General features: G+C 43.5%; 2 protein-coding genes across 2 annotated transcripts; both read right to left on the bottom strand.

Annotated features, from left to right (window-relative positions):
- Positions 1-2,843: 2,843 nt before the first annotated feature.
- On the bottom strand, positions 2,844-10,077 carry LOC135530309 (MAPK regulated corepressor interacting protein 2-like). Its single transcript, XM_064958669.1, has 5 exons — positions 9,498-10,077; positions 9,117-9,183; positions 7,965-8,107; positions 4,295-4,411; positions 2,844-3,322 (listed from the first exon to the last, which is right to left on the bottom strand). Exons 1-5 carry the CDS (start codon positions 9,550-9,552, stop codon positions 3,252-3,254), a joined length of 453 nt encoding a protein of 150 aa, XP_064814741.1. The 5' UTR covers positions 9,553-10,077; the 3' UTR covers positions 2,844-3,251.
- A 249-nt stretch (positions 10,078-10,326) lies between these two features.
- LOC135530308 (glycerophosphodiester phosphodiesterase 1-like) lies at positions 10,327-16,543 on the bottom strand. The gene is made up of 6 exons (XM_064958668.1): positions 15,932-16,543; positions 15,263-15,438; positions 14,650-14,755; positions 12,056-12,148; positions 11,440-11,651; positions 10,327-11,049 (listed from the first exon to the last, which is right to left on the bottom strand). Exons 1-6 carry the CDS (start codon positions 16,190-16,192, stop codon positions 10,902-10,904), a joined length of 996 nt encoding a protein of 331 aa, XP_064814740.1. The 5' UTR covers positions 16,193-16,543; the 3' UTR covers positions 10,327-10,901.
- Between the last annotated feature and the right edge of the window lie 9,313 nt (positions 16,544-25,856).

Raw genomic sequence — 25,856 nt, 5'->3', positions numbered from 1 at the left:
TCCACCTGACAGGTGTAGCATATCAAGAGGCTGCTTAAACAGCATGATCAATACACAGATGCATCTTGTGCTGGGGACACAACACAATTCCACAGATGTCTCAAGTTTTGAGGGAGTGTGCAACTGGCATGGTGACTGCAGCCATATCCACCGGAGCTGTTGCCAGAGAATGAAATGTTCATTTCTCTACCATAAACTGTCTTCAATGTCGTTTTATATATTTTGGCAGTATGTCTGACCAGCCTCACAACAGCAGACCACGAGTAACCACGCCAGCCCAGGACCTCCACATCTGGCTTCTTCACCTGCGGGATCGTCTGAGGGGGGGTGGGGGGAAAGAGTGGTGAGGAGTATTTCTGTCTGTAATAAAGCCCTTTTGTGGGGACAGACTCCTTCTGATTGGCTGGGCCTGGCTCCCCAGTGGCTGGGCCTGGCTCCCCAGTGGCTGGACCTGGCTCCCCAGTGGCTGGACCTGGCTCCCCAGTGGCTGGACCTGTCTCCCCAGTGGCTGGGCCTGGCTCCCCAGTGGCTGGACCTGGCTCCCCAGTGGCTGGACCTGGCTCCCCAGTGGCTGGGCCTGGCTCCCCAGTGGCTGGGCCTGGCTCCCCAGTGGCTGGGCCTGGCTCCCCAGTGGCTGGGCATATGGCTGCACCACTGTCCAGTTATGTGAAATCCATAGATTATAGCCTAATGAATTTATTTCTTATATGAACTCAGTCAAATCTTTTAAATTGTTGCATGTTGCATTTATATTTTTGTTCAGTGTAGATTATAAATGTGATTAGTTAAGAATGTTGGGTAAGGTTGGAAAACAAGTCACTACCAGGATGGTAACCTGGTAACTGGTAACCTTGCGAGTCACAACCTGCATTTAACACCCTCCATCCACATCCAACCTCCCTTCTTAAAAGCCTTTATTTTATTTGACCTTCATCTGTAAACTGGTCATGGCTAGAAGGGATCCAGCATTTGCCAGAATGTACTTGTCGTTGCAGGTTTATGAGAATTAGGTTAAGAAAAGTGTTAACTCAAATGCAAAAAATATATACAACAAAAATTACTTTTGACAAAAGCTGGATCCCGTCTAGACATGACCCTGTATCCACTGACATGCCACTCTATATTCTGCCCACTGGGCTTTCATCTAACCAATCAAATTAGTTCTGTCTTTGAGCCGGAGCTTCTCTGAGAACAAAATTGAGGCCAGGGCCACATTGTTGCCAAATGTTGTCGAACGTCGAACGCTGATGTGATTCCTTAGTCTACATGTCAGAGGCATGTTTGTTCTACTTAGATAGTCCATTTATATATGAACCCAAAACATTGGGTCCTGCTGAACGTGACCCATGATTCATGTCAACTTTCTATTGTCTAGTGCTGCTCTGTAATGAGCCTTGTATTGAATCCTGCCCTGAATGAGGAAAACTCCTGAGCAGAATTCCAAGACTCTTTCTCAATTATTCTTTCCTCAGTTTTGTGTCCTCTCTCCTCACCTAATTTAACACCCTCCAACCTCCTTCCACCTCCAGCCTCCCTCCCTGACCCTCCATCCACCTCCAGCCTCGCTGAACCAACTCCAGCCTCCCTCGCTGACCCTCCAATCTCCCTCGCTGACCCTCCAATCTCCCTCCCTGACCCTCCAATGCTAAATTGTAATTATTTTGCCACTATGGCCTATTTATTGCTTTACCTCCCTAATCTTACTACATTTGCACACACTGTATATAGATGTTTCTATTGTATTATTGACTGTACGTTTGTTTATTTGTAACTGTGTTGTTTTTGTCGCACTGCTTTGCTTTCTTGGCCAGGTCACAGTTGTTAATGAGAACTTGTTCTCAACTAGCCTACCTGGTTAAATAAAGGTGAAATAATAATAATAATAATAAATAAACTCTCTCCCTGACCCTCCATCCACCTCTAATCTCTCTCCCTGACCCTCCATCCACCTCTAATCTCTCTCCCTGACCCTCCATCCACCTCTAATCTCTCTCCCTGACCCTCCATCCACCTCTAATCTCTCTCCCTGACCCTCCATCCACCTCTAATCTCTCTCCCTGACCCTCCATCCACCTCTAATCTCTCTCCCTGACCCTCCATCCACCTCCAACCTCCCTGACCCTCCATCCACCTCTAATCTCTCTCCCTGACCCTCCATCCACCTCTAATCTCTCTCCCTGACCCTCCATCCACCTCCAACCTCCCTGCCAGCCTTTATTGTATTTAACTCTCACCTGTAAACTCCACTGACTGACCTGTCACTAAGCTCTTCCCACTAAGCTTTCATCCAACCAATCAATCAGTTCCCGACTATCTCTGGAGGCGGTACTATGAACACAGCAGGACTACTTCCGGAGGAGGAGGTCAGGAAGATCTGATCACGATCCCTTCTTTTTAAATTGTCTGTACCTGTCTAGAAATGTGGCCTAAATCAGAATATGGCCAAGATCAGGATGCATGTTAGCAGCAGGTATAAACAGGGATCAGTTCTCTCCACGGGCTCCCAAGTGGCACAGCGGTCCAAGGCGCTGCGTCTCAGTGCAAGAGGTGTCACTACAGACCCTTGTTCAATTCCAGGCTGTATCACAACCGGTTGTGATTGGGAGTCCCATAGGGCAGCGCACAATTTTCCCAGCGTCCTCCAGGTTTGGGTTTGCCCAGCGTCCTCCGGGTTTGGCCAGTGTCATTGTAAATAAGACTTTGTTCTTAACTGACTTGCCTAGTTAAATAAAGATAAAATAATGTAGCCAAGCAGTGAACCACTGTGACACCCTGTGTAGAGCTATGGCATTGCAAGCCACATCCAAACTCCAAATTAGTGAAGAATAAATCTCACCACGGCACGTCTTGAAAACACATCTTTACTGCGTTTTTAAAGTAGTACAGACATTTTGACATCTTAGCCCACAGTGTTGGGCTTGAGAGATGGAGAATAACCAAAAATTCAAGACTTGTATCTTCCGGGTAGCTGCCCAAGTGGACAGTGTTGGTTGGTTAGTGTTGGTTGTACTGTTTCTGTTAAAAAGGTAAGAGTTCAGGTGATGGGGTTGCTATGTCATCGCCAGCGTCCCAGCGCTGCTCTCGAGTAATGCCCATCGCCATCCCATATTTCCACACCTCTAGAGAAGACCCACACCTGTTACCAGGTGCACTAGGCTCCAACCTGGTTGAACCCCCCTCTCACCCCGACCTCCAAGCCCCTCCATAAGGCCCTCTTCCCTGGCCGATGGGGCCCCAGATGGAGAAGCCCATCAGGACAGGTTGTCAATGTTGGCCAGGAAGCGCTGGGCCCACCACTCATCCAGATCGATGGGGACAAAGTCTGGGGACGGGGAAAAGAAGAGAGTAGAGGAGGCCTCAAACATTGGGTTATGGTGTGGCACATTAACAAGTGGACCTCAGCGGTTTGTAGGGTGATGATGTGAACAAAGGTGAGAAGCACATTATTGGAACTGCTCAAACATAGATGGTGACTATATTTTAAACTAAAGTAGGAATTCAGTGGTGAAATTACTTTAAAAGGTCCAATGCAGCTGTTTTTATCTCAATATTAAATCATTTCTGGGTAATAATTAAGTACTTTACTGTGACTGTTTCCAATTAGAATGGTCGAAGAGAAGCAAAAATAGCTTCTTAGCAAAGAGCAATTTCACAAGCAAGAATTTTGCTAGGACTGTCTGGGAGATGTCTGAGTAGAGAATGGAAAACTGAAAACGAGCTGTTATTGGCAGAGGTGTGGAACTCTCTTTCTTATTGGTCTATTAACTCATTTTACCACCTGGTGATGTCATCAGGCAGGCCAAAACAAGCAGTCTTTTCTCATCATTTTCACAATTTCAACTGCACTGGGCCTTTAAGAACTTTCCCAATGTTTCCCAATATGACTTTTCCAATATGACTTTCCCAATATCACTTCCCAATGTCCCCCAATATAACTTCTGAATGTTCCCAAATATGACTTCCTGAATGTTCCCAAATAGGACTTTCCCAAAACGCCTCTTCACATTGCTAAGAATGAAGACATGATGACTGACACAACCCTACATCACACTGGTTTATGTGGTGGCAGTGCTGTGACAGCCCTAACACACATGCAGATGTGACCTTCTGTCCAGGTGACCAAAAGAAGGTGCATCTTTCCATTGGGTGTGAAAAGCATGGGGGGTGCGGACAGAGGAAGTGGTTTAGTGTCAAGGAAATGTAATGAGGGGGAGAGAATGGAGAACAGATTACAGTGAATGAGTGTTTAAGGGATGAGACTGAAGGAGGAAGGTAGACTCAGGTCAGGACTCACTCTTCAAGGCTGGGTTGGGGTTGGTGTCTGAATACTGCACTGGTCCCTGAGCACTGGCACTTCCTGTCTCATCACTGGCTCCTCCCTCCTCCGCCTGCTGCACTACCTCCTGCCAGGCTGCAACAGCAACACACAGACACAACCTGGATACATGCAGCCTTCAGTAGAAATGAATGTAGGTTCCTTGGGTTTTCTTAGAAATCTATAGATTGTTCTTAGACATGCTTTAGTTTAACATTGCGAATACTACCAGGAGAAACAAAGAAGAAGAAAACAATATCAAAATACTACCAGGAGAAACAAAGAAGAAGAAAACAATATCAAAATACTACCAGGAAAAACAAAGAAGAAGAAAACAATATCAAAATACTACCAGGAGAAACAAAGAATAAGAAAACAATATCCAAATACTACCAGGAGGAGAAAACAATATCAAATAAAGAAACAAAGAAGAAAACAATATCAAAATACTACCAGGAGAAACAAAGAAGAAGAAAACAATATCAAAATACTACCAGGAGAAACAAAGAAGAAGAAAACAATATCAAAATACTACCAGGAGAAACAAAGAAGAAGAAAACAATATCAAAATACTACCAGGAGAAACAAAGAAGAAGAAAACAATATCAAAATACTACCAGGAGAAACAAAGAAGAAAACAATATCAAAATAATACCAGGAGAAACAAAGAAGAAGAAAACAATATCAAAATACTACCAGGAGAAACAAAGAAGAAAACAATATCAAAATACTACCAGGAGAAACAAAGAAGAAGAAAACAAATCAAATCCAGGAGAAACAAAGAAGAAGAAAACAATATCCAAATACTACCAGGAGAAACAAAGAAGAAAACAATATCCAAATACTACCAGGAGAAACAAAGAAGAAGAAAACAATAAGCAGACAGTCATATAGTTGAAATTGGTAAACATAAAATGGGGGGAAACTCACCCTTAGAGTTAAAACATTTTGCAGCTTAAAAGGTGTAAAAAGGAAATAACCTTTGAACAAAAGTAGTCCTGCCACATCACACCCACAGTGTAAGGTCCAGTAGGGTGAATTTTACAAAGCATGCCGCGTTTGAAACTACATTTTAAATAACGCACTCTGTCATGTGGATTTATGAGCGTTCAGTCCACTGGCACTAATGACCAATATTATCTCACTAGTCTAAATGTTTCAAGTACTAATGTAAAAAATCATAAGTCAAAATGTGGTAATGAAAATGAACCCCTATTGGGGAATGAATGACTGCATAAATGAATGAATGATGAAGGCAAGTCTGAATTACTATCATTTGAATTAAACATGCTGATAGTGAAGGCAAGATGGAGCTACCATGTTAATGATCCAATCCTTTCACATCTACGAAAGGCACCTTTCACCATATGGACCTTCACATGACTTACAAGTGTTGAACCAACATGTTGTTTTATAATGTTACAAGTAACTGGGTGTAACTGTAGTGGCCTAAAATGTGTATTTACTGGTTAAAGATCCTATAAAACTTGTTGCAATCCTCCTTTCTAGAACCTCTCTGTAGAAAGCCCAGTAAGAGCAGGGCCTACTTTTTGTCCTTGTCCACTCTGACCAAGGTTATGTAGTTAATGTGCTGCCATTGCAAACGTTCAGTAGGAAGGACCTAGTGTGTCACATGGGCAAGGAGGAATGACTTAACAGGTTACACATGCTGTTTGGCTGGGTAGGTGAGGGTTAATGTTGAAATACAGTCATGGAGCTTACTGTGTAGAGCTGCACTTAGGCACAGACAAATACCTGTGTCTTCATTCAATTACACTGCAGATTCACGCAGTGATTATCAACACATATTTCTAGAAGCCATTGTGTACTACCTTCATTGGGGGCAGAGTAGATAATTTACACACAGACAGACAGACGGACGGACGGACAGACGGCTGGCAGAGGGCTTCAATTTGGGTGTGAGGGTAGTGGAATTCCAGCCAGCTGTGCCTGCTATCACTGGTATCAGTATCAGTGCAGCTGTGATGCTGAGCCTGGGAGGGGAGACTAACTCCTTGTCCAACCCTGACCCTCACCCTGCCTGTAGTTGGGTGGGAGAACACTGGGAGGGAGTGGTAGAGGAGAGGTCCTACTGTCACCTCTAAAGGGACACGAGACAGAAAGGAGATGATTTGGACACGACTCAGACTGTGGATGAGGTGAATAATAATAGTATGGTAATATTATGTTTACCACGGCACACATTCATGTTGACTGAGAACATGGCTGACCATGTTGAAAGAGAGGCACACATTCATGTTGACTGAGAACATGGCTGACCATGTTGAAAGAGAGACACACATTCATGTTGACTGAGAACATGGCTGACCATGTTGAAAGAGAGACACACATTCATGTTGACTGAGAACATGGCTGCATGTTGACCATGTTGAAATGGCTGACCATGTTGAAAGAGACACACATTCATGTTGACTGAGAACATGGCTGACCATGTTGAAAGAGAGGCACACATTCATGTTGACTGAGAACATGGCTGACCATGTTGAAAGAGAGACACACATTCATGTTGACTGAGAACATGGCTGACCATGTTGAAAGAGAGGCACACATTCATGTTGACTGAGAACATGGCTGACCATGTTGACATTCATGTTGAAAGAGAGACACACATTCATGTTGACTGAGAACATGGCTGACCATGTTGAAAGAGAGGCACACATTCATGTTGACTGAGAACATGGCTGACCATGTTGACATTCATGTTGACTGAGATCATGGCTGACCATGTTGAAAGAGAGACACACATTCATGTTGACTGAGAACATGGCTGACCATGTTGAAAGAGAGGCCCACATTCATGTTGACTGAGAACATGGCTGACCATGTTGAAAGAGACACACATTCATGTTGACTGAGAACATTCATGTTGACTGAGAACATGGCTGACCATGTTGAAAGAGAGACACACATTCATGTTGACTGAGAACATGGCTGACCATGTTGAAAGAGAGACACACATTCATGTTGACTGAGAACATGGCTGACCATGTTGAAAGAGAGGCACACATTCATGTTGACTGAGATCATGGCTGACCATGTTGAAAGAGAGGCCCACATTCATGTTGACTGAGAACATGGCTGACCATGTTGAAAGAGAGGCACACATTCATGTTGACTGAGAACATGGCTGACCATGTTGAAAGAGAGACACACATTCATGTTGACTGAGAACATGGCTGACCATGTTGAAAGAGAGGCCCACATTCATGTTGACTGAGAACATGGCTGACCATGTTGAAAGAGAGGCACACATTCATGTTGACTGAGAACATGGCTGACCATGTTGAAAGAGAGACACACATTCATGTTGACTGAGAACATGGCTGACCATGTTGAAAGAGAGGCACACATTCATGTTGACTGAGAACATGGCTGACCATGTTGAAAGAGAAACACACATTCATGTTGACTGAGAACATGGCTGACCATGTTGAAAGAGAGACACACATTCTTTGTAAAGTGGGTTGTAGGGGCAAGATCAGATTCCAGAGGCCCATTGTCCATAGAAGTCCTCAGTCACAACCATATTAAGTGTGCTCATGGGTGTACTGTCAAAGTCAAATTGCCAAGGTTTGAGAGGCTTGGTCCATTCTATAAATTGTATTTATATGGCCTCTCACTCCTTTACCTTCATAGATAAACTTGACATTCTCCTGGTGTGCAGAGGTGAAGCCCTCCTTGGGCTGGGGGTCCACCTGTAGAAGAGCTGTTGGGGTGTTGTGGTACTTCTTCCCATTCAGGCGGTTAAACACTATCTTGGGTGCAGGAGAGCTGCAAGACAAAAAAAGATGGGCTTAAACATGAAAAACTTGATTTATTTTAAGTCTACACACAATATACTTATAGACCTGTAGTAAATATGACATGATGAAATGTTCTCCAAATAGAGTTTCTTAGGCATGTTTGCTACTGTAGTTAAGGCGTCATAAATTACTCTTACTCTGCTCTCTCAATCATTCATTCATGACAAATGAATGAAAATGTATGCTTCACTCAGAGCAAGACGAGCTAGATAGGTAGTCATCCACCTGAACCACATCGTTACCATACCTTCGAACACAGTACGGTTTCTATGGTGATAACGAAAGCCCACACGATAAGAATGCAGTATTTTTATTTGATTTAATTTACCTTTATTTAACAGTATGGAGGATGCAATGATGGATATGTCGCAGATTGTGCTTATCTCTACTCTACTCGATCAGGACCAAATTAGTGAAATATTGCTAAAGATATGATAAATGCCTTATTGTTGATGTTTATTTGAAACGGGTTATCTTGAAACTTAGTAAACATGTGTGAGTAGACAGCAGAGAGCAGCTAGCATGTTGCTCAGTAGCATGTTGCTCAGTAGCATGTTGCTCAGTAGCATGTTGCTCAGTAGCATGTTACTCAGCTAGCATGCACGTGTTGGGACTAGACAGTGACAACAAACGCTCGTCGGTGACCTTGCTTCCCACACACAAGGTCGTTTCACGCCCCTGTTCAATGACATAAAAGCAGGTGGCTGTGGTTTGGAAAAGACCCACAACAGTGTGCCTTGTGATAGAATGTGCCCCATGGATATTCGTTTTTATAGCTAGCTTGCGACTATTACGTGCCAATACAGGCGCTCGCGCTACAACAACGTTGCAAGATGTGCATTTCTGAAACTTTAATGCTTCACGGGCTGCAGGTGAAGCTATGCCAAACATCATTACAGTACAATAATAACAGTGACACTGCCATTATATGCTAATAACACTGTTAAACCTATGTACAATGCAATAATAGTACTTACTCTGGTATAGACCAAGGCGTTTGTTTGTGCTTGAAGTCATTTATTTTGTCAATCTGCTGCGTTTGACCTCATATTAAAAAAGGGAATAGATATCATCATTGCATTGAAAAGGAAAGCGATATAAACATGTTAAGTTAACCACTGAAAACACAATGTATGTTACTGCCTCTGAATGAAGGCCATTTAGTGGATTGGCATCAACATGGCACACATGCGCACATATACACCCGTGCCACACTGTAAATGTTAACATGTAACAAGGCATGTATCTAACCTCATAATTACAACGTATCATCACTTTGATGACAGTGTGAGCGAGAGGTCACTGACATTTTGTTACAAAAGTGTCCGAATCGGTCTCCTAGAATCCACCACACTCACCTGTTCGTCGCTGTGTAACAAGTTTGCTGGGACCTCTTGTAATTGTGTACATCATGTGCTCGCAAAATCCTAGTCAACTTCAGTATGGCACTTTGGAGTGTCCTATAGACTTCCCAGGCCGGTTATGTCAGAGGCAAATTGGGTATAGGCACAGTTTATAATTTATAAAATCTTTACAATACTTCCTCTCGTGTAATTTATCGACGCTTCCACGATTAAAAAAAACAGGTCCGTGTTTTTCCTGTTACATTGGGCAAATTCCGTTTCAAGATTATCTCTGCATTTCAACTACTAGAATCTTCTGCGCTTCGAACGACTGGTGGAAACTTTTGGGATAATCTACCGCGCACCAACATAACCATGAATCAAGCTCCTCTTTTTCGGTATTTAATCATTCTAGTTGAAAACGTATCTCAAAACAAACCATTATAGATTGCTACGTTCTCCTGAGGCCCTGTGGCACGAGCTGATCGCCTTGCATCCAAGTGTGTGAAGAAGTCGGTAACTTTGGTCCTTGGGGCTGTCCGAGTCGGTACAATGTCAGATCTGATGAAACATGAGCTGTCATTGAGCTGCAAAGACACTCAACCAACGCAGCGCATACATTTTGACATCGCAACACGCCTCCCTCCGTGTTTTAAAGCGACAGTGACCAACTGACTGTATGGCAGAGGACAGGTCTGAAGACAGGGGTACAGCATTGCCGCTGTCATCAACGTTGCTTTCAGATATGAACAAAACAAGAATAAGGTGTCCCCCATCATGTATACACAGTGACCATACAATACAATCACATATCCACTAGAATACTCACTATTCAGCACCAATCTGCATGTAGGGGATATTTATTTGTCCAATATTTACAGTGGGCCTGCAGTAGTCACAATAAATAACATGGTTTCATAAAGGATACATTGTACATCATGTTTTCATTGAGAAATCAAAGATACATGTCAACAAAGAGAGTTGAATTTTGTACCATTGTTATATTAGTGTCATATCGTTAATACAATATTGATGAATGTAGCATCATCTCTTAATGCACATATTTCTATTAAGATGAACTTTTCAACATGGCAAATTAGCAAATTGTCTGCATTTAGTGGTGTGATGATTGGTCCAGGAGAGTATTTCTGAGATTATGGTGGTATTGTTGGTGTAGTATAGTTGTCAAATGAGGGTTGACATTGTATGATCTTGTATGAGTGTTTGCAGTAAAAACTATTCTGGTTAAAATGGGCAACCTGAACAAGAAAATGATCTGCTATGCAGCTATATTGGATGTGTACTGTCCTGTACATTCATACTCCATATTCATATTCCCTATGATAGTGAGGTCTGAGTCCTTGTACAACTACACGTTGTTAGGTAGTAGTCTAGAACTGTGTGTGTGTTGTGTGTCAGTCAGTAGTGAGGCTCACAGTCTTCCCTCAGGCTGTCAGTGGTATAGCTGATCTTCAGGACATCTTGGTAGTACTGTTTATCCACGGCCGTGTTGATGGTCCAGCCCACCACCTCCACCCCTCGCTCTGCCCAGTACTGGACATAGTCTCTGTAGAGAGGGATAGATGAGGGGAGTGGAGACCTGTTGGGTCAGTGGTCAGGGTATCATGTTTTATTTAATACTTCAACAAACATCAATATATTATATGAATACAGACAGTATATGTTATCTGACAATAGGATACAACTGTCTCAATTTTGAACTTCCTCTGATATTAACATGCAATGATGTGTGATTCAATCCATGGTCATGTTCATTCGGGCTACACTGTATGTAGTGAAACGTTTTGCAATTGAAAACAACAATGAGAGTTTCCTATTGAAAAAGTCCAAGTAGTGTCCCTAGTGTCAGTGTTTTATTCAATTTTCTCCCCAATGAACACAACCCATGTAACAAACTCAGTCGGCCGAGCCACTGCTGTTAGTATTTATTACTCACAGGGAGATGAAGTCCTTCTGCATGAGGATGGCTGAGACGCCACACAGGTTCCACAACAGGTGATGGTGGGCCCAGTCCAGCAGCACATCCAGAACTCCCAGCCAGTAGTTTGTCCACGCTGACAGGGAACGAGGTGTTCCATCGCCATAGCGACTGAGGCTCCAGGGCCGGTGGGTCAGGGCCGTGACCACCCCAGGGTCCGCCTGACGCATCTGGAGGAGTTGACCGATGAGGAAGTCAGAGGTGGTGTTATGGTTATGAGGACAGATAACAGTCTTGTTATAACACATCCATACAGTGTGTAACAAGCCTAGCCTGGACCCACACCTGTTGGACAATGGTTGTTTACAGGCCAAACATGACAATGACCATAGGAGTTGGCAAAACAGTACAAACAGACCTGGGACCAGACTGGTGCTAAACTGCACACTATAGGAAAAACACTACTATAATGGAACAGATGATGACTAAATGTGCACATAGATGTCTCAATTCATTTTACAGTTTCATTTGAAGTTTTGTGCATATATTTGGGCTAAGTTCTGTGTTACTGAGTTGAAAGGTTGTTTTCGAACAAACATAAATGTCAAATGACCAGAGATGTTACAAAGTTGACCTTGTAGATAACTTTAGGTTGAAAGGAGCAGACGATGCTGGAGTTGTAGAGGACAGGGTGTTTGTGATACATCTCCCCTAGGGCTGCAGCTGCCTGGTGGAGAGGAGGGAACATATACAGTACTTACTGTCAAACTCCATGCAGTGTAACACAAATACATGTGGGCGGCAGGTGGCATAGTAACCAAAAGGTCACTGGTTTGAATTCCCGAGTCGACAAGGTGACAAATCTGCCAATGTACCATTGAGCAAGGCACTTAGCCCTAATTTGTTCCAGGAACGCCATACTACTATGGCTGACCCTGTAAAATAACACATTTCACTGCGCTTATCCTTTGTATGTGACAACATGATATACCAGGACTTTTCGACTACTATTTGAGAAGATCCGGTCACACAAATGTCCTCTGTGGCAAAGGTCCGGATTGATATTGTCTTTATTGGACCCAACCCCCACCTCGCCACCTCAACGTTTCACACCCCTCTTGTTAGCGGAAAGAAAACATTGCAGTTTTAAAGCACATATTCTACACTTCTACACATTTTTCGATGTCACCTGAGTGAGTCAACAAAAATCTAAATGGGGGCCCCTGGAAGTAAAGGCTCCTGGGCACAATCTGGCCATGATAACTACAAGATCAAGATAGCTAGGTAGGTAAGTTAGGCTAACGTGGGCTTGTTGATCAACTGGACATTTCTGAAAGGTCCTAAATAGCTCTCTCAGATCTGTCAGTGAATGACACAACAAGAGGAAAACTAGCCATGCACCACGTTTCTAAATTGCACCTTGTGTGTTCTAATATTACAACTCTCAACTGAAAGCCAGTGTGTTGACCCCATTGTGGGTTCAGATCTGGACCCCGTCCGCCTGTTGAGTATGGCTGTGATATATGATGATCTTATGGTCAGCAAGTAGCATCTTATTTAAGGCCCAATGGAGTGAAAATTCAGTTTTTTCCTGTGTTTTATCATATTGTTCAACATCTGATGGAACTAACACTGTAAAAGTGTGAACATGTGATCAGTGTTTCTTCCTGATAGTTGCTGGTTGAAAATACAATCTACACAAGACCTTCTAATCAGCAGGTTTGAAAGGGCGGGAGTTTCGCCTTTCCATGGTGACGACATCATGCAGTAAATTGGTTAATAGACCAATAGCAAAGAGAGTTCCTAACCTCTCTGCGAATAACAGCTAGTTTTCCGTTTCCCCCTCCGAACTCAGACCACATCAAGACAGTCCTAGCATATTTTTTTGGCTGAGAAATAATTTTTTGTCAATTTGAATGGAAATCTATTACAGTAAGGTACTTATTTGTTACCCAGAAATGATTTGATATTGATATGAAAATGGCTGCATTGGGACTCTCTGTTATTATCTATGGGTAGTCACTTTAATAACTCTACGTACATGTACATATTACCTCCATTACCTCGACACCGGTGCCCCCTCACATTGACTCTGTACCGGTACCCCCTGTATATAGCCCCCATATTGTTATGTACTGATGCTCTTTAATTATTTGTTATTCTTATCTCTTACTTTTTCTGTAGGTATTTTCTTAAAACTGCATTGTTGGTTAAGGGCTTGTAAGTAAGCATTTCACTGTAAGGTGAACAACACCTGTTGTATTCGGTGCATGTGACAAATAAAATCTGATTTGATTTAATACTATGAAACACTAAAGGGAGGTTTCTTGGACACAGATGAAGCTTAGTCATGGACAAAAAAGGTCAATGGAGAATCTCTATTAAAAATCATTTTTATTCCAGGATTAGGCTTAATCTGTATCCGGGAAACTGCTCCAAGACTATTTAATTGTCTTTTTGACTGCTTTGGTCCTCCATATGCAATGAGGTATGTAGGGGACTTTGGCAAATCTAACGCTTACAAAACTGTCAATATGGGGAAGGTGGAAGTATAGTGAGTCACATTGTAAGGGGGGTTGAATTCCTCTCAGACCTACTGTCTGGGGCAGCTGTGAGATTCTTTATAACCAATCTCTGTAGTAGGGATTCCTATGTTACTACCTTAAACAGCTGGGTTTTAACCGGCCTTAATCTCCATATACACTCAGTTTACTACCATTTGACCTTACAGTGATGTGGTTGTCATTCAAAGTGCTGCTGGAGTGTGTATATGGGTGTTTCTCAACCCTGGTCCCTCAGTACCCCCAACAGTACACCTTTCCCTTGTCGCCCTGGACAAACACACCTCATTCAACTCATTGAGGGCTTGATGATTAGTTGACAAGTTGAATCAGATGTGCTTGTCCAGGGTTACAAAAAACATGTACACTGTTGGGGGTACTGGAGGACCAGGGTTGGGAAAACCTGGTGTATACTGTAGTGAAACCCTAAGTCCTAAAGGTTTATAACAAGGCTTCTACCTGCCTAGAGAGGCCCTGTCCAGAAACAACCCCTATAGCCTACCCACTAGACACCTGGAAAGAACTGAGGATTGGAAGTGTAAGCAATATGGTAAACTATTAGAAGACAAGATGGAGACATCACCATATTGCTTAAACCTTTATCCAATCCCCTCAGATCTCCAGTTGTATCTAGGAAGTAGGGACTGTTCCAAGACAGGGACGATACCTTATCAGGTTGATCTTTGACATCAAAGAAGATGGTCAGCTGGTGGTTGATGCATTCCTCCACTGCCTCCTGAAGCGTGGGCACCCTCTCCCCCTTGAACTTCTCCCTGGAGACACACAAAGGCCAGCGGGGACACACAAACGTTTGTACTGCTGCTATATTTGAGACACCACTAATAGGTCTATATCTGGCCTCGTACCATTCTATATCAATAGATCTATATCTGGCCTCGTACCATTCACAGTTCACACTCCCCACTAGTGTATTTTCAGTCATCCTGACTCTGTCCTGCTTGAAGTCCAACTGAACTCACCGATCACACATGGGACCATGTTTACTAAGCGTTTGCACCAGGTACCGACCCTATCAGTGTTTCCTGGCAGAAGCACTAACTTGTGTTCTTTTTAGATCTGCTAACACTGAAGGCATAACATTCAGGTCAGGGTCATGTTCATTAGGCTATACAACTGAAAATGTTTTGCAACAGAAAACAAAAACAAGCATTTGTTATTGATCCCTCCCTGTTTCAGTCCATTTCCTGCCTAATGAATATGACCCAGGAGTTCAATGCTTTTGGAACAGGCCCTAACCTCCCCTCCCCTGCCAAGCCCACCTGAGCCTGTGTTTGCCCGTGGCGTCCAGCGTCCTGAGCTCTGCCAGACGCAGTGTGCCCACCGCTCCCGTCCCGTTGGTGGTGCGGTCCACCGTCTCATCGTGCATTAGCACTGCCACTCCATCTGCAGTGAAGCCCAAGTCCAGCTCCACCCCTGTGGCTCCATTCCTGCTGGCCTAGAGGAGAGGAGGATGAAGCAGGGGGAGGAGGAAGGGATGGAGAGGTGTGTGGAGAAAGACAGAGAGATATAGATCTGAAATGGATAGATAGACAGAGTAGGGGAGACGGAGCAGCAGGCTATTAAACCAACTGGGATTGTGCTGATCTAGTAGGCCTAGATATTAGCCAAAATATGTTTCAAATTAAAGAGTAGATACAAAAATAATGTTCCAGACACTCTAAACTATAACGAACCATGGCAAAAGAAGTTAACAGGTTCTCCCTCTGAATGGATTTTGGGCAACATTAATTAAACCCCCTGATAATATGAAACAATGTCTCAGTTCAGACAAGGGACGTCATATGCCTTTCATCGGCCTCTGCTCACTTCACCTGCTGTCCCGAAATCAAATCATTATAGCCTAGTAAGCCGACTCATCATTTTATTTGCAGCTACAGCATTAAGTAGGTCAGACAGTGTAGATAACTGATACTTTGTCCTTGATTCACCTCTCGGATCGCTGCAATGGTGTTCTCCGGAGCATCGTGTCCCCCTGCTCGGTGCGCAACCACGGGGACGCCGGCGCTCGCAAGGCCAGTGGGCCGCAGCACCTGACTTGCCTGGTCAGCTGGCACTTGTGGGAACCGAAACATCACGATAAAGACGTAAATGGATGCGGTGACGGCCGATGCTCCAATCGCGCTCCTGGTCCCAAATAGAACCAGCAGAAATACCGCTGAGAAATACACTTCGTCTCCAATTTGTAACATCGTTTAGAAGCGTTGATTAAACTGTCTCCAATGATAAAATCAATACACTGTCACTGTTCTCAATCCTCATTTATTTGTTCGATCTACTTGATCACCGAATGATAGTTCCTTGCTGGTGTGAGATTCCAAGTCGAGACCGAGATGCATGCGTTTAGGTAACTACCAGACACAGCAAAAAAAACTAAGAGTTCAATTACGCATAATTCCAGACACAGTCGACTCACTGCTCCAGCTTCACAAAATAAAAACCCACCATATTATATTGCGATGGGATGTTGCAGAATCCGAGATTTGAAAGGAGAGAGCATCAGTCGGTTTCTAGTTCATAGTACACACCGATCTAGAGGTCGTTGCTATGGAGAAGAGACGAGAGAGAGGTACCACGCTCACACTGTACTAGAGGTAGCTGCAGTCTGAGCCATAGAAATACAATAGAATAGAATGACAGAAATATATGATATTTCTATGGCTAGAGCCATAGTGGAGAGTTTCTGACTGTGGTTATGCACTCATCTATAGATACTGAACATTACACTGAGTGGCCAGGTTATTAGGTACACCACCCTGTTCACAAAAATGGTTCACTCCTACAGATGAGTCATGCGGGCGTGGTATATAAACAGTGGCGACCAGTTTATTCAGGGTAGGTGCACATTTTTAGCACCCCCCCCTAAAAAATACATATATATTTATAAATAAATATATTTTTGCCTGTTTTGCATGTTATTTTAGCGTTAATACTTGTCACATATCAGTTTGCAAACAATGTAAAAAATAAAATAAAATAAAAAATATATATCATTCAGTTAATAAAGCCGCATACACATATGGTCTCTTTTTTGTTTTCTTGAGTAAGGCAGCTCCAAATTGCAGGTTTCAGCCTCACTCAGTGCTTTCTGTGGTGGTGAGGTGAGCCAGCAGAAAATAGGAGCATTGCGCCGTGATTGGCTCAGTGTTCTGTCACTCATGAAGTATAACATCCTTAGGAAGGGTAGACATCCAACATTTCAGCCCTTTGGGTCCTGCCATATAGTTGTATTACAAGTGCCCTTCAACAAAGGCTCAAGGTCATTGGACACAGATAAAATTATTTAAAATGATGTCTTATGTACAGTAGCTTTGATTGGACTGATCATGTCAACATCTTACTTTCCAAGTCTTAGCCCGCAGTCATCATCACCATGAATCAAGTCGACAATCTACTGGCAAATCCTTTTTAATCCTTATCATATGAAGGGAAATTATAGATAAAACGTATCGGTGCTCATCGACCATAAAGATTACACAACAAATTGGAAATCCCAAATTCAACAATGACTCGTTTGGAAGGAATCAGTGGCTAACTGCAAGCACTGCAAAGTTAGCCAGCTATTCAATGGAGTGGCTGTGTGTTTTTTTCCAGAGTTCCCACCATAAATCCAGAGAATGCCAGACTTTGATGACAAAATGTGCCCACAAAGGGCCGCTGCGCCACCTTCACAAGGTGAGTCCAAAAATGTCTTGTATGTTGCTGCATTAATGATGTAATATGCAAGGGAAATAGTATTACTTTCTTAGCTACAGTAACATATGTGTATGTTGTGTAGTAAGCTGTTAGTAGCCCATGTGCCTCACCCTAATCATTTGGTCTATTTTCACCAGTGTTTTTGTAAACACATCGTTTGTGGCCGCACATGCAAATTCAGCACACACAACATTCTATAATAGAAGTGTGTTATTTGACGTGTCAAATTAAAAGCTAATTTAACGTGTCAAATAGTGTTATATGTGTGTTTTTTTTTACACGCAAATAACCAAACGGCATTCAATGTGCCTCACCCTAATAATTTGGTCTGTTTTCGCCTCCAGTTCTAACCTGGTGATGCACATGCAGCCTATAACATGTTTTAGAGAAAGGTAATCATTGAATAGAGCTTTCATTGTCTGTTTATATGCCCCCTTTATTTATCCTACGGTTCTGACTTGTTGTACAGGGAGAATACTGTAAGAACGGGCCGTGTTCTGAATTCTGTCTTTGTACATTTCAAAAGTGCTGAACAAATAGTTATATTGACTACGTCCGTCGTCGCATTCTCATTAATGTCTTAAATCGAAATTATGGATTGCCTCTTATCTGCTTGTCGTCCTCTTATGCCATAGTTTGTACATCTCAATTGTCATTAGAAACCCTATTTTATAAGCAAGTCAGCCATATCAGCTATGTATTTAAAAAAAATATTAAAGGCAGTAAATGAGACTGAATGAACTGTTTCGCTGCCAGACAAGGATCCGCTGAAAACCAGGTGTAGCAGTGTTAAGGTGTTGGGACTCTGCTGTTGGGACAGCTTTATGCAGGCCCTAACAGTTTGTGGGCACCGTTATAGTGCAATTCATGTATTGGTTAGTGTTGTATGTGTAGTGGCTTTGCTGACATGCATCACACTTTTTTGTTTGTTTTGCCCTACCAAGATTTACATGCTAAAATTGCCACTGTATATAAAGCAGGCAGACAGGCATTGAGGCATTCAGTTACTGTTTGATTGAACTTTAGAATGGGCAAAACAAGTGACTTTGAGCGTGGTTTGATCGTTGGTGCCAGGCACGCCAATTCCAGCATCTCAGAAACGTCGGGCCTCCTGTGATTTTCACGCATGACAGTCTAGGGTTTTCCCGGAGAATGGTGCGAAAAAACTAAAATACATCTAGTCAGCGGCAGTCCTTAAGGAAAAAACAGCTTGTTTTTGAGAGTTCGAAGGAGAATGTCAAGAATCGCGCAAGCTAACAGGCGGGCCACAACAGGCAAATAATGGCGCAGTACAACAGTGGTGTGCAGAACGGCATCTCAGAACGTACAACTCGTTGGTCCTTGTCACAGATGGTTATTACAGCAGACATCCACACAGGGTTCCCCTCCTGTCAGCTAAAACATGAAGAAACGGCTCCAGTGGGCACATGATCACCAACACTGGACAACTGAGGAGTGGAGAAACACTGCCTGGCCGACAAACCCCGGTTACTGTTGCATCATGCTGATGGTGGAGTCAGGATTTGGCGGAAGCAGCATGAGTCCATCCTGCCTGTTGTCAATGGTACAGGCTGGTGGCGGTGGTGTGGGGAATGTTTTCCTGGCACATGTTAGGTCCCTTGATACCAATTGAGCAATGATTCCATTCCCCAAAGAATTTCTGCTGTTCTGTAAGCAAAGGGGTGTCTGACCCAGTACGAGATGGATGTACTTAATAAACTGGCCACTGAGTACATGTCACAAATAAAAGGTTTTTAGAACCCTGCATGACAACGTGAATGCCCCTCCCCTGTATGCCATTTGGAACACTAGTGTGACCACACATTACAAAAGAAAGCAAACCACAGTGAAAATGTATTATATTTATCAAAGATAAACAGTCAATTCAGTCTAGAAATCAAGGCACAACAGAATGAAATATCAACAATCAACATTGAGAAACCAATTAAAAAGCATAGTAACGAACAAACAAAATCACAGAGTACAACCATGTGTTCTGGGGTAGATTTGAAAAAGGTTTGAGCTGTAAGAGAACCTAAGCAGTTGGACAATATTCTTGTTGTACAGAGTAAAACAAATAGATACCTGCCTTAGAGCTGTTAGATACATAGATACAAAGTGTCAAGTCATATCTCGGGATGCCCATATCATTGCATCGCTCTCTTAGTGATAGCTGTGTGTGTGTGTGTGTATATACTGTATGTGTGTGTGTGTGAGAGAGAGTCCATGCCGGACATGACCATTTGTGAGAGTTGCAGTTCCAGGTTTACTTTTCTTGGTATGCCATAGAAATATAATCTATATGATATCTAGATTATATACAGATATAGGATCTTCATTTGACCAGTATTGTCACATCAGTAGATCTTTCCAGTACTATGCATCTCTACACCGTCTCCTTGCGTAGAGAGTGGATGTGCTGGAGCAGTTGGTCACAGTAGACAGGGGTGCGCTGTTTGTCCCTCACGGCTTCCACTTCCTGCTTAAGGAGGGCTGGGTGGACGCCACTGCCGGTCTTCAGGACCTCTGGACACACAGACAGACATGAGACAGTCAGGGGTTAAGTGGAAATGGACACACACAAATAAGTGACAGTAGATTCACACACACACACACACACACACACACACACACACACACACACACACACACACACACACACACACACACTACCTTGAGGAACTCCACACAAATGAATTCAACACAATAACAAAGTCAATATATTGGGGTGGATTATTGTCACTGGCTGCAATCATTCATTGGAAATTAATCATTTGATTCAATGTAATTTTATTTGTGAAGAAACTACCAGAGAATATTTACAACTATACATTGATTTTAATAGTAATTTTTGGCAACATTTCTGTACTTGTTACTTTTGTACACAATACTGTTCTCAGTCTGAGTGATTGACAAGGGAGATATCCAATGGAGCAGAGTTATCACAATCAATATTACCACCGGGTTTTTTCAGTGAAGTCACATCCAGTGAAACTGAAGATAAGACCTGTTCTCCACATTGCAAAATGAGACCTTGCCCTCCTCATAACCAACAAACACCCCCACCTTCTTGGGCTTCTCTCTCAGATCGAGGCAGATCGAAGGTGATGTAGAGACCTGGTACCCAATGTAATGAAGACCCAAAACCCAAAATCCATTATCCAGTTCAGTAACAACATATTTTTCCTGTTGATGGACTGCCTGGCCAATCCCATCCACCCAAATTGTTGCAACCCCTATTACTAGCCTATTCAACCTCTCTTTCGTATCGCCTGAGATCCCCAAATATTGGAAAGCTGCCGCGGTCATCCCCCTCTTCAAACAGGGAGACACTCTAGACCCCAACTGTTATAGGCCTATATCCATCCTGCCCTGCGTTTCTAAAATCCACGAAAGCCAAGTTAACAAACAGATCAGCGACCATTTCGAATCGCACCGTACCTTCTCCACTATGCAATATGGTTACCGAGCTGGTCATGGGTGCACCTCAGCCACGCTCAAGGTCCTAAACGATATCATAACTGCCATCGATAAAAGACAGTACTGTGCAGCCGTATTCATCGTCCTGGCCAAGGCTTTCAACTCTGTCAATCACCGCATTCTTATCGGCAGACTCAATAGCCTTGGTTTCTCAAATGACTGCCTCACCTGGTTCACCAACTACTTCTCAGACAGAGTTCAGTGTGTCAAATCATCATCAACTCTCTTCTCTGTATACATCAATGATGTCGCTCTTGCTGCTGGTGAATCTCTGATCCACCTCTACGCAGACGACACCATTCTGTATGCTTCTGGCCCTTCTTTGGACACTGTGCTAACAAACCTACAAACGAGCTTCAACGCCATACAACTCTCCTTCCGTGGCCTCCAACTGCTCTTAAATGCTAGTAAAACTAAGTGCATGCTCTTCAACCGATTGCTGCCCGCACCCTCCCGCCCCACTAGCATCACTACTCTGGATGGTTCTGACTTAGAATACGTGGACAACTACACATACCTAGGTGTCTGGTTAGACTGTAAACTCTCCTTCCAGACTCACATCAAGCATCTCCAATCAAAAATTAAATCTAAAATCGGCTGCCTATTTCGCAATAAAGCCTCCTTCACTTATGCTGCCAAACATACCCTCGTAAAACTGACTATCCTACCGATCCTTGACTTCGGCAATGTCATTTACAAAATAGCCTCCAACACTCTACTCAGCAAACTGGATGCAGTCTATCACAGTGCCATTAATTTTGTCACCAAAGCCCCATATACTACCCAATACTGCAACCTGTATGCTCTCATTGGCTGGCACTCACTACATATTTGTTGCCAAACCCACTGGCTCCAGGTCATCTATAAGTCTTTGCTAGGTAAAGCCCCGCCTTATCTCAGCTCACTGGTCACCATAGAAACACCCACCCGTAGCACGCGCTCCAGCAGGTATATTTCACTGGTCATCCCCAAAGCCAACACTTTCTTTGGCCGCCTTTCCTTCCAGTTCTCTGTTGCCAATGACTGGAACGAATTGCAAAAATCACTGAAGCTGGAGTCTTATATCTCCCTCTCTAACTTTAAGCATCAGCTGTCAGAGCAGCTTACAGATCACTGTACCTGTACACAGCCAATCTGTAAATAGCACAACCGACTACCTCATCCCCATATTGTTATTTGTTCTTTTGCACCCCAGTATCTCTACTTGCACATCCTCACATCCTCATCTGTACATCTATCACTCCAGTATTCATGCTAAATTGTAATTATTTCCCCTCTATGGCCTATTTATTGCCTTACCTCCCTACTCTTCTACATTTGCACTCACTCACTGTATATAGACCTTTCTATTGTGTTATTGACAGTACGTTTGTTTATTTGTGACTCTGTGTTTGTGTCGCACTGCTTTGCTTTATCTTGGCCAGGTCGCAGTTGTAAATGAGAACTTGTTCTCAGCTGGCCTACCTGGTTAAATAAAGGTGAAATAATGAGTGAATAGTCCCTACAAAAAGAGCACTTCACCACCAGATGGGGGTGTTGCACCACAGTGACATCCACTCCAACAGGACAGATACCAGTGGTATTTGATGGTAATAAAGATGCTATGGAATTACTTGAAGTAGAGCCAACAGTAAGTGTTGAGGAAACCGCATGGCGTAACTGAAGCTGTACAGTGTTGATACTCCTGTCAGTTGGGATGAGTTAGTTCACGTCAAGTCAGCATTCGATACACCTCGGAATCCGCTTTGTTCCTCAAGTGGTGACCACGGGGGAGTTTTGCGACTTGTGTGTATAAATAGTGTTTTTTTCTTTCTGAGCTCTTTTGAACAAAGGAGAACAATGATGACTTGTGATGAGAGGGGATCCGGTGATTCCCCTGAACGTGTGCCAACCACGGGGTGTGTGTGTGTGTGTGGAGCAGCAGCCGAGCTGCCAGGGCTGTGGGATTATGGGAGGAAGGAATTATGGGAACAGGGAAAGAGGGATGAGAGAGGGGAAGAGAGGGAGGAGTGGCAGTACTGTCCATCATACTGTCAGAGGAGCAGCAGACATCAAGCTCTTGGGAGATGACTTTGAAATTCAAGAACCATATAAGAATGGGATCAAGAATAAAATAATAGAAGCAGGAAAGAAAGGAAGAAAGAGAGAGACGGAAGGAGGAAAAAAGCTTCAAACAGACATGAGACAAAGAATGTCTCCAGATTTGTGGGGAGGATTGTGGTTATGGGTACGGGGGTACGACACAGCTATCAGTCAGCACTGGGTGAGCTCATCCGCGCACATGTGCATATCACACACACAGAGGCACCACTAACCTCCCTTCCTACTGGCTGTATCAATCGACCAGGGTTGGGGTCAATTCCATTTCATTTTTTTCTGAGGGACACTGCAATTGGAATTTAAACTCACCCCCTGAACTGACTGAATTGACATGGAATTGACCCCAACCCTCTATACCCAAAGCCTGTACCCTCACACCCAGGATAGGCAGCCCTTAGCGGGATAATGTGAGGCTCCAGCCCCTCCTCTACCCAGGAGAACAACCCCCTAATCACAACCACATGGAGACCCCTCTCCCTCATCTTTCCACACAGCCACTCCATGTTATCCCCCTCTCTTTCATCTCTCTCTCATCCCTCTTTCACCCCTTTCCTCCCTGTCTCTTCCCCCTCTCATGCCTGGTGTTTTCCGACAGAGTTTGACGGTTCTGTGGTTTCATGGCTATTTGTGTGTGTGTACATGTGTGCATGAGTATCTGTCTTTATGTGTGCGTGTGTTATTTATTGGCAGAAGGTCTGAGTGCGTTTCCTGTCGTGTGGATGTGGGGCCTGAGCTGAGAACACTGCTGGAGTTTCACTCTGCTTCTCATGGAGGCTCCTCCTTGATTATCTGTGACAAACGCCTGATTATTCAACCATATTCTCCCATCTTCATATGGAGGGAAAAGAACATCAATGGGGCTGTATCCCAAATGGCACCCTATTCCCTTTATAGTGCACTACCTTTGACCAGGGCCAAGTAGTTGACTATGTAGGGAATAGGATGCCGTTTGTGACAACGTGGGACAGAGCTGATGCAACAACAGCCACCATACTGTGGATTCCAGTCCGTTTGAAACCGTTATCAGAGTTAATATGAGGTGTTCTGGCTGTGTGTCGGGTATCAGATCAGTAACCCTGACCACAGGATGTTCAGTGGTTGGGATGTGAATCATCTTTATGAACAGGCCCTTGGCTTATATACTCACTGTCATCCAGAAGGGAAGTTGTGTAGCTTTTCAGGGGTGATGACGGAGCGTCAATCACACACACTCCTCTGGATCCACTCCCGGCCCCGTGATGGGGGAGGGGAGGGGTGGTGTGTGTGGAGTGGGGGGCTTCGCACGGGGCAGCGTGGAAGATGAATGGAGTGGAAAAGGGGGATAGATAGCCTTTGATACGACGGAAAAGGGGGATCTGATATCCTAGCAATGTGGTTATGTGTATGGGGCTGTTAGACGTAGGGATCAACTCTTTAAACTCTGAGACAGGACAGAGCCTGTGAAACATGAGCACTACTGCGACCCACATGATCAACATCAAGCCATATTCACTCACTTCATGTTCACTAGCTATCATCACCACCATCATGGTATCTGTGTTCTTCATCAACATCTCATGTTGACTAGCTATCATCACCACCATCATGGTATCTGTGTTCTTCATCAACATCTCATGTTCACTAGCTATCATCACCACCATCATGGTGTCTGTGTTCTTTATCAACATCTCATGTTCTATAGCTATCATCACCACCATCATGGTGTCTGTGTTCTTTATCAACATCTCATGTTCACTAGCTATCATCACCACCATCATGGTGTCTGTGTCCTTTATCAACATCTCATGTTCACTAGTTATCATCACCACCATCATGGTATCTGTGTTCTTTATCAACATCTCATGTTCACTAGCTATCATCACCACCATCATGGTGTCTGTGTTCTTTATCAACATCTCATGTTCACTAGCTATCATCACCACCATCATGGTATCTGTGTTCTTCATCAACATCTCATGTTGACTAGCTATCATCACCACCATCATGGTGTCTGTGTTCTTTAAAAAACATCTCATGTTCACTAGCTATCATCACCACCATCATGGTGTCTGTGTTCTTTATCAACATCTCATGTTCACTAGCTATCATCACCACCATCATGGTATCTGTGTTCTTCATCAACATCTCATGTTCACTAGCTATCATCACCACCATCATGGTGTCTGTGTTCTTTATCAACATCTCATGTTCACTAGCTATCATCACGGTATCTGTGTTCTTTATCAACATCTCATGTTCACTAGCTATCATCACCACCATCATGGTATCTGTGTTCTTTATCAACATCTCATGTTCACTAGCTATCATCACCACCATCATGGTGTCTGTGTTCTTTATCAACATCTCATGTTCACTAGCTATCATCACCACCATCATGGTGTCTGTGTTCTTTATCAACATCTCATGTTCACTAGCTATCATCACCACCATCATGGTATCTGTGTTCTTCATCAACATCTCATGTTCACTAGCTATCATCACCACCATCATGGTGTCTGTGTTCTTTATCAACATCTCATGTTCACTAGCTATCATCACCACCATCATGGTGTCTGTGTTCTTTATCAACATCTCATGTTC

The sequence above is a fragment of the Oncorhynchus masou genome, unplaced genomic scaffold (genome assembly GCF_036934945.1).
Source record: "Oncorhynchus masou masou isolate Uvic2021 unplaced genomic scaffold, UVic_Omas_1.1 unplaced_scaffold_1321, whole genome shotgun sequence".
In the NCBI taxonomy this organism is placed as follows: Eukaryota; Metazoa; Chordata; class Actinopteri; order Salmoniformes; family Salmonidae; genus Oncorhynchus; species Oncorhynchus masou.
Note: the sequence above shows the minus strand (reverse complement) of the source record. Positions and strands in the feature narration are given on the sequence as shown.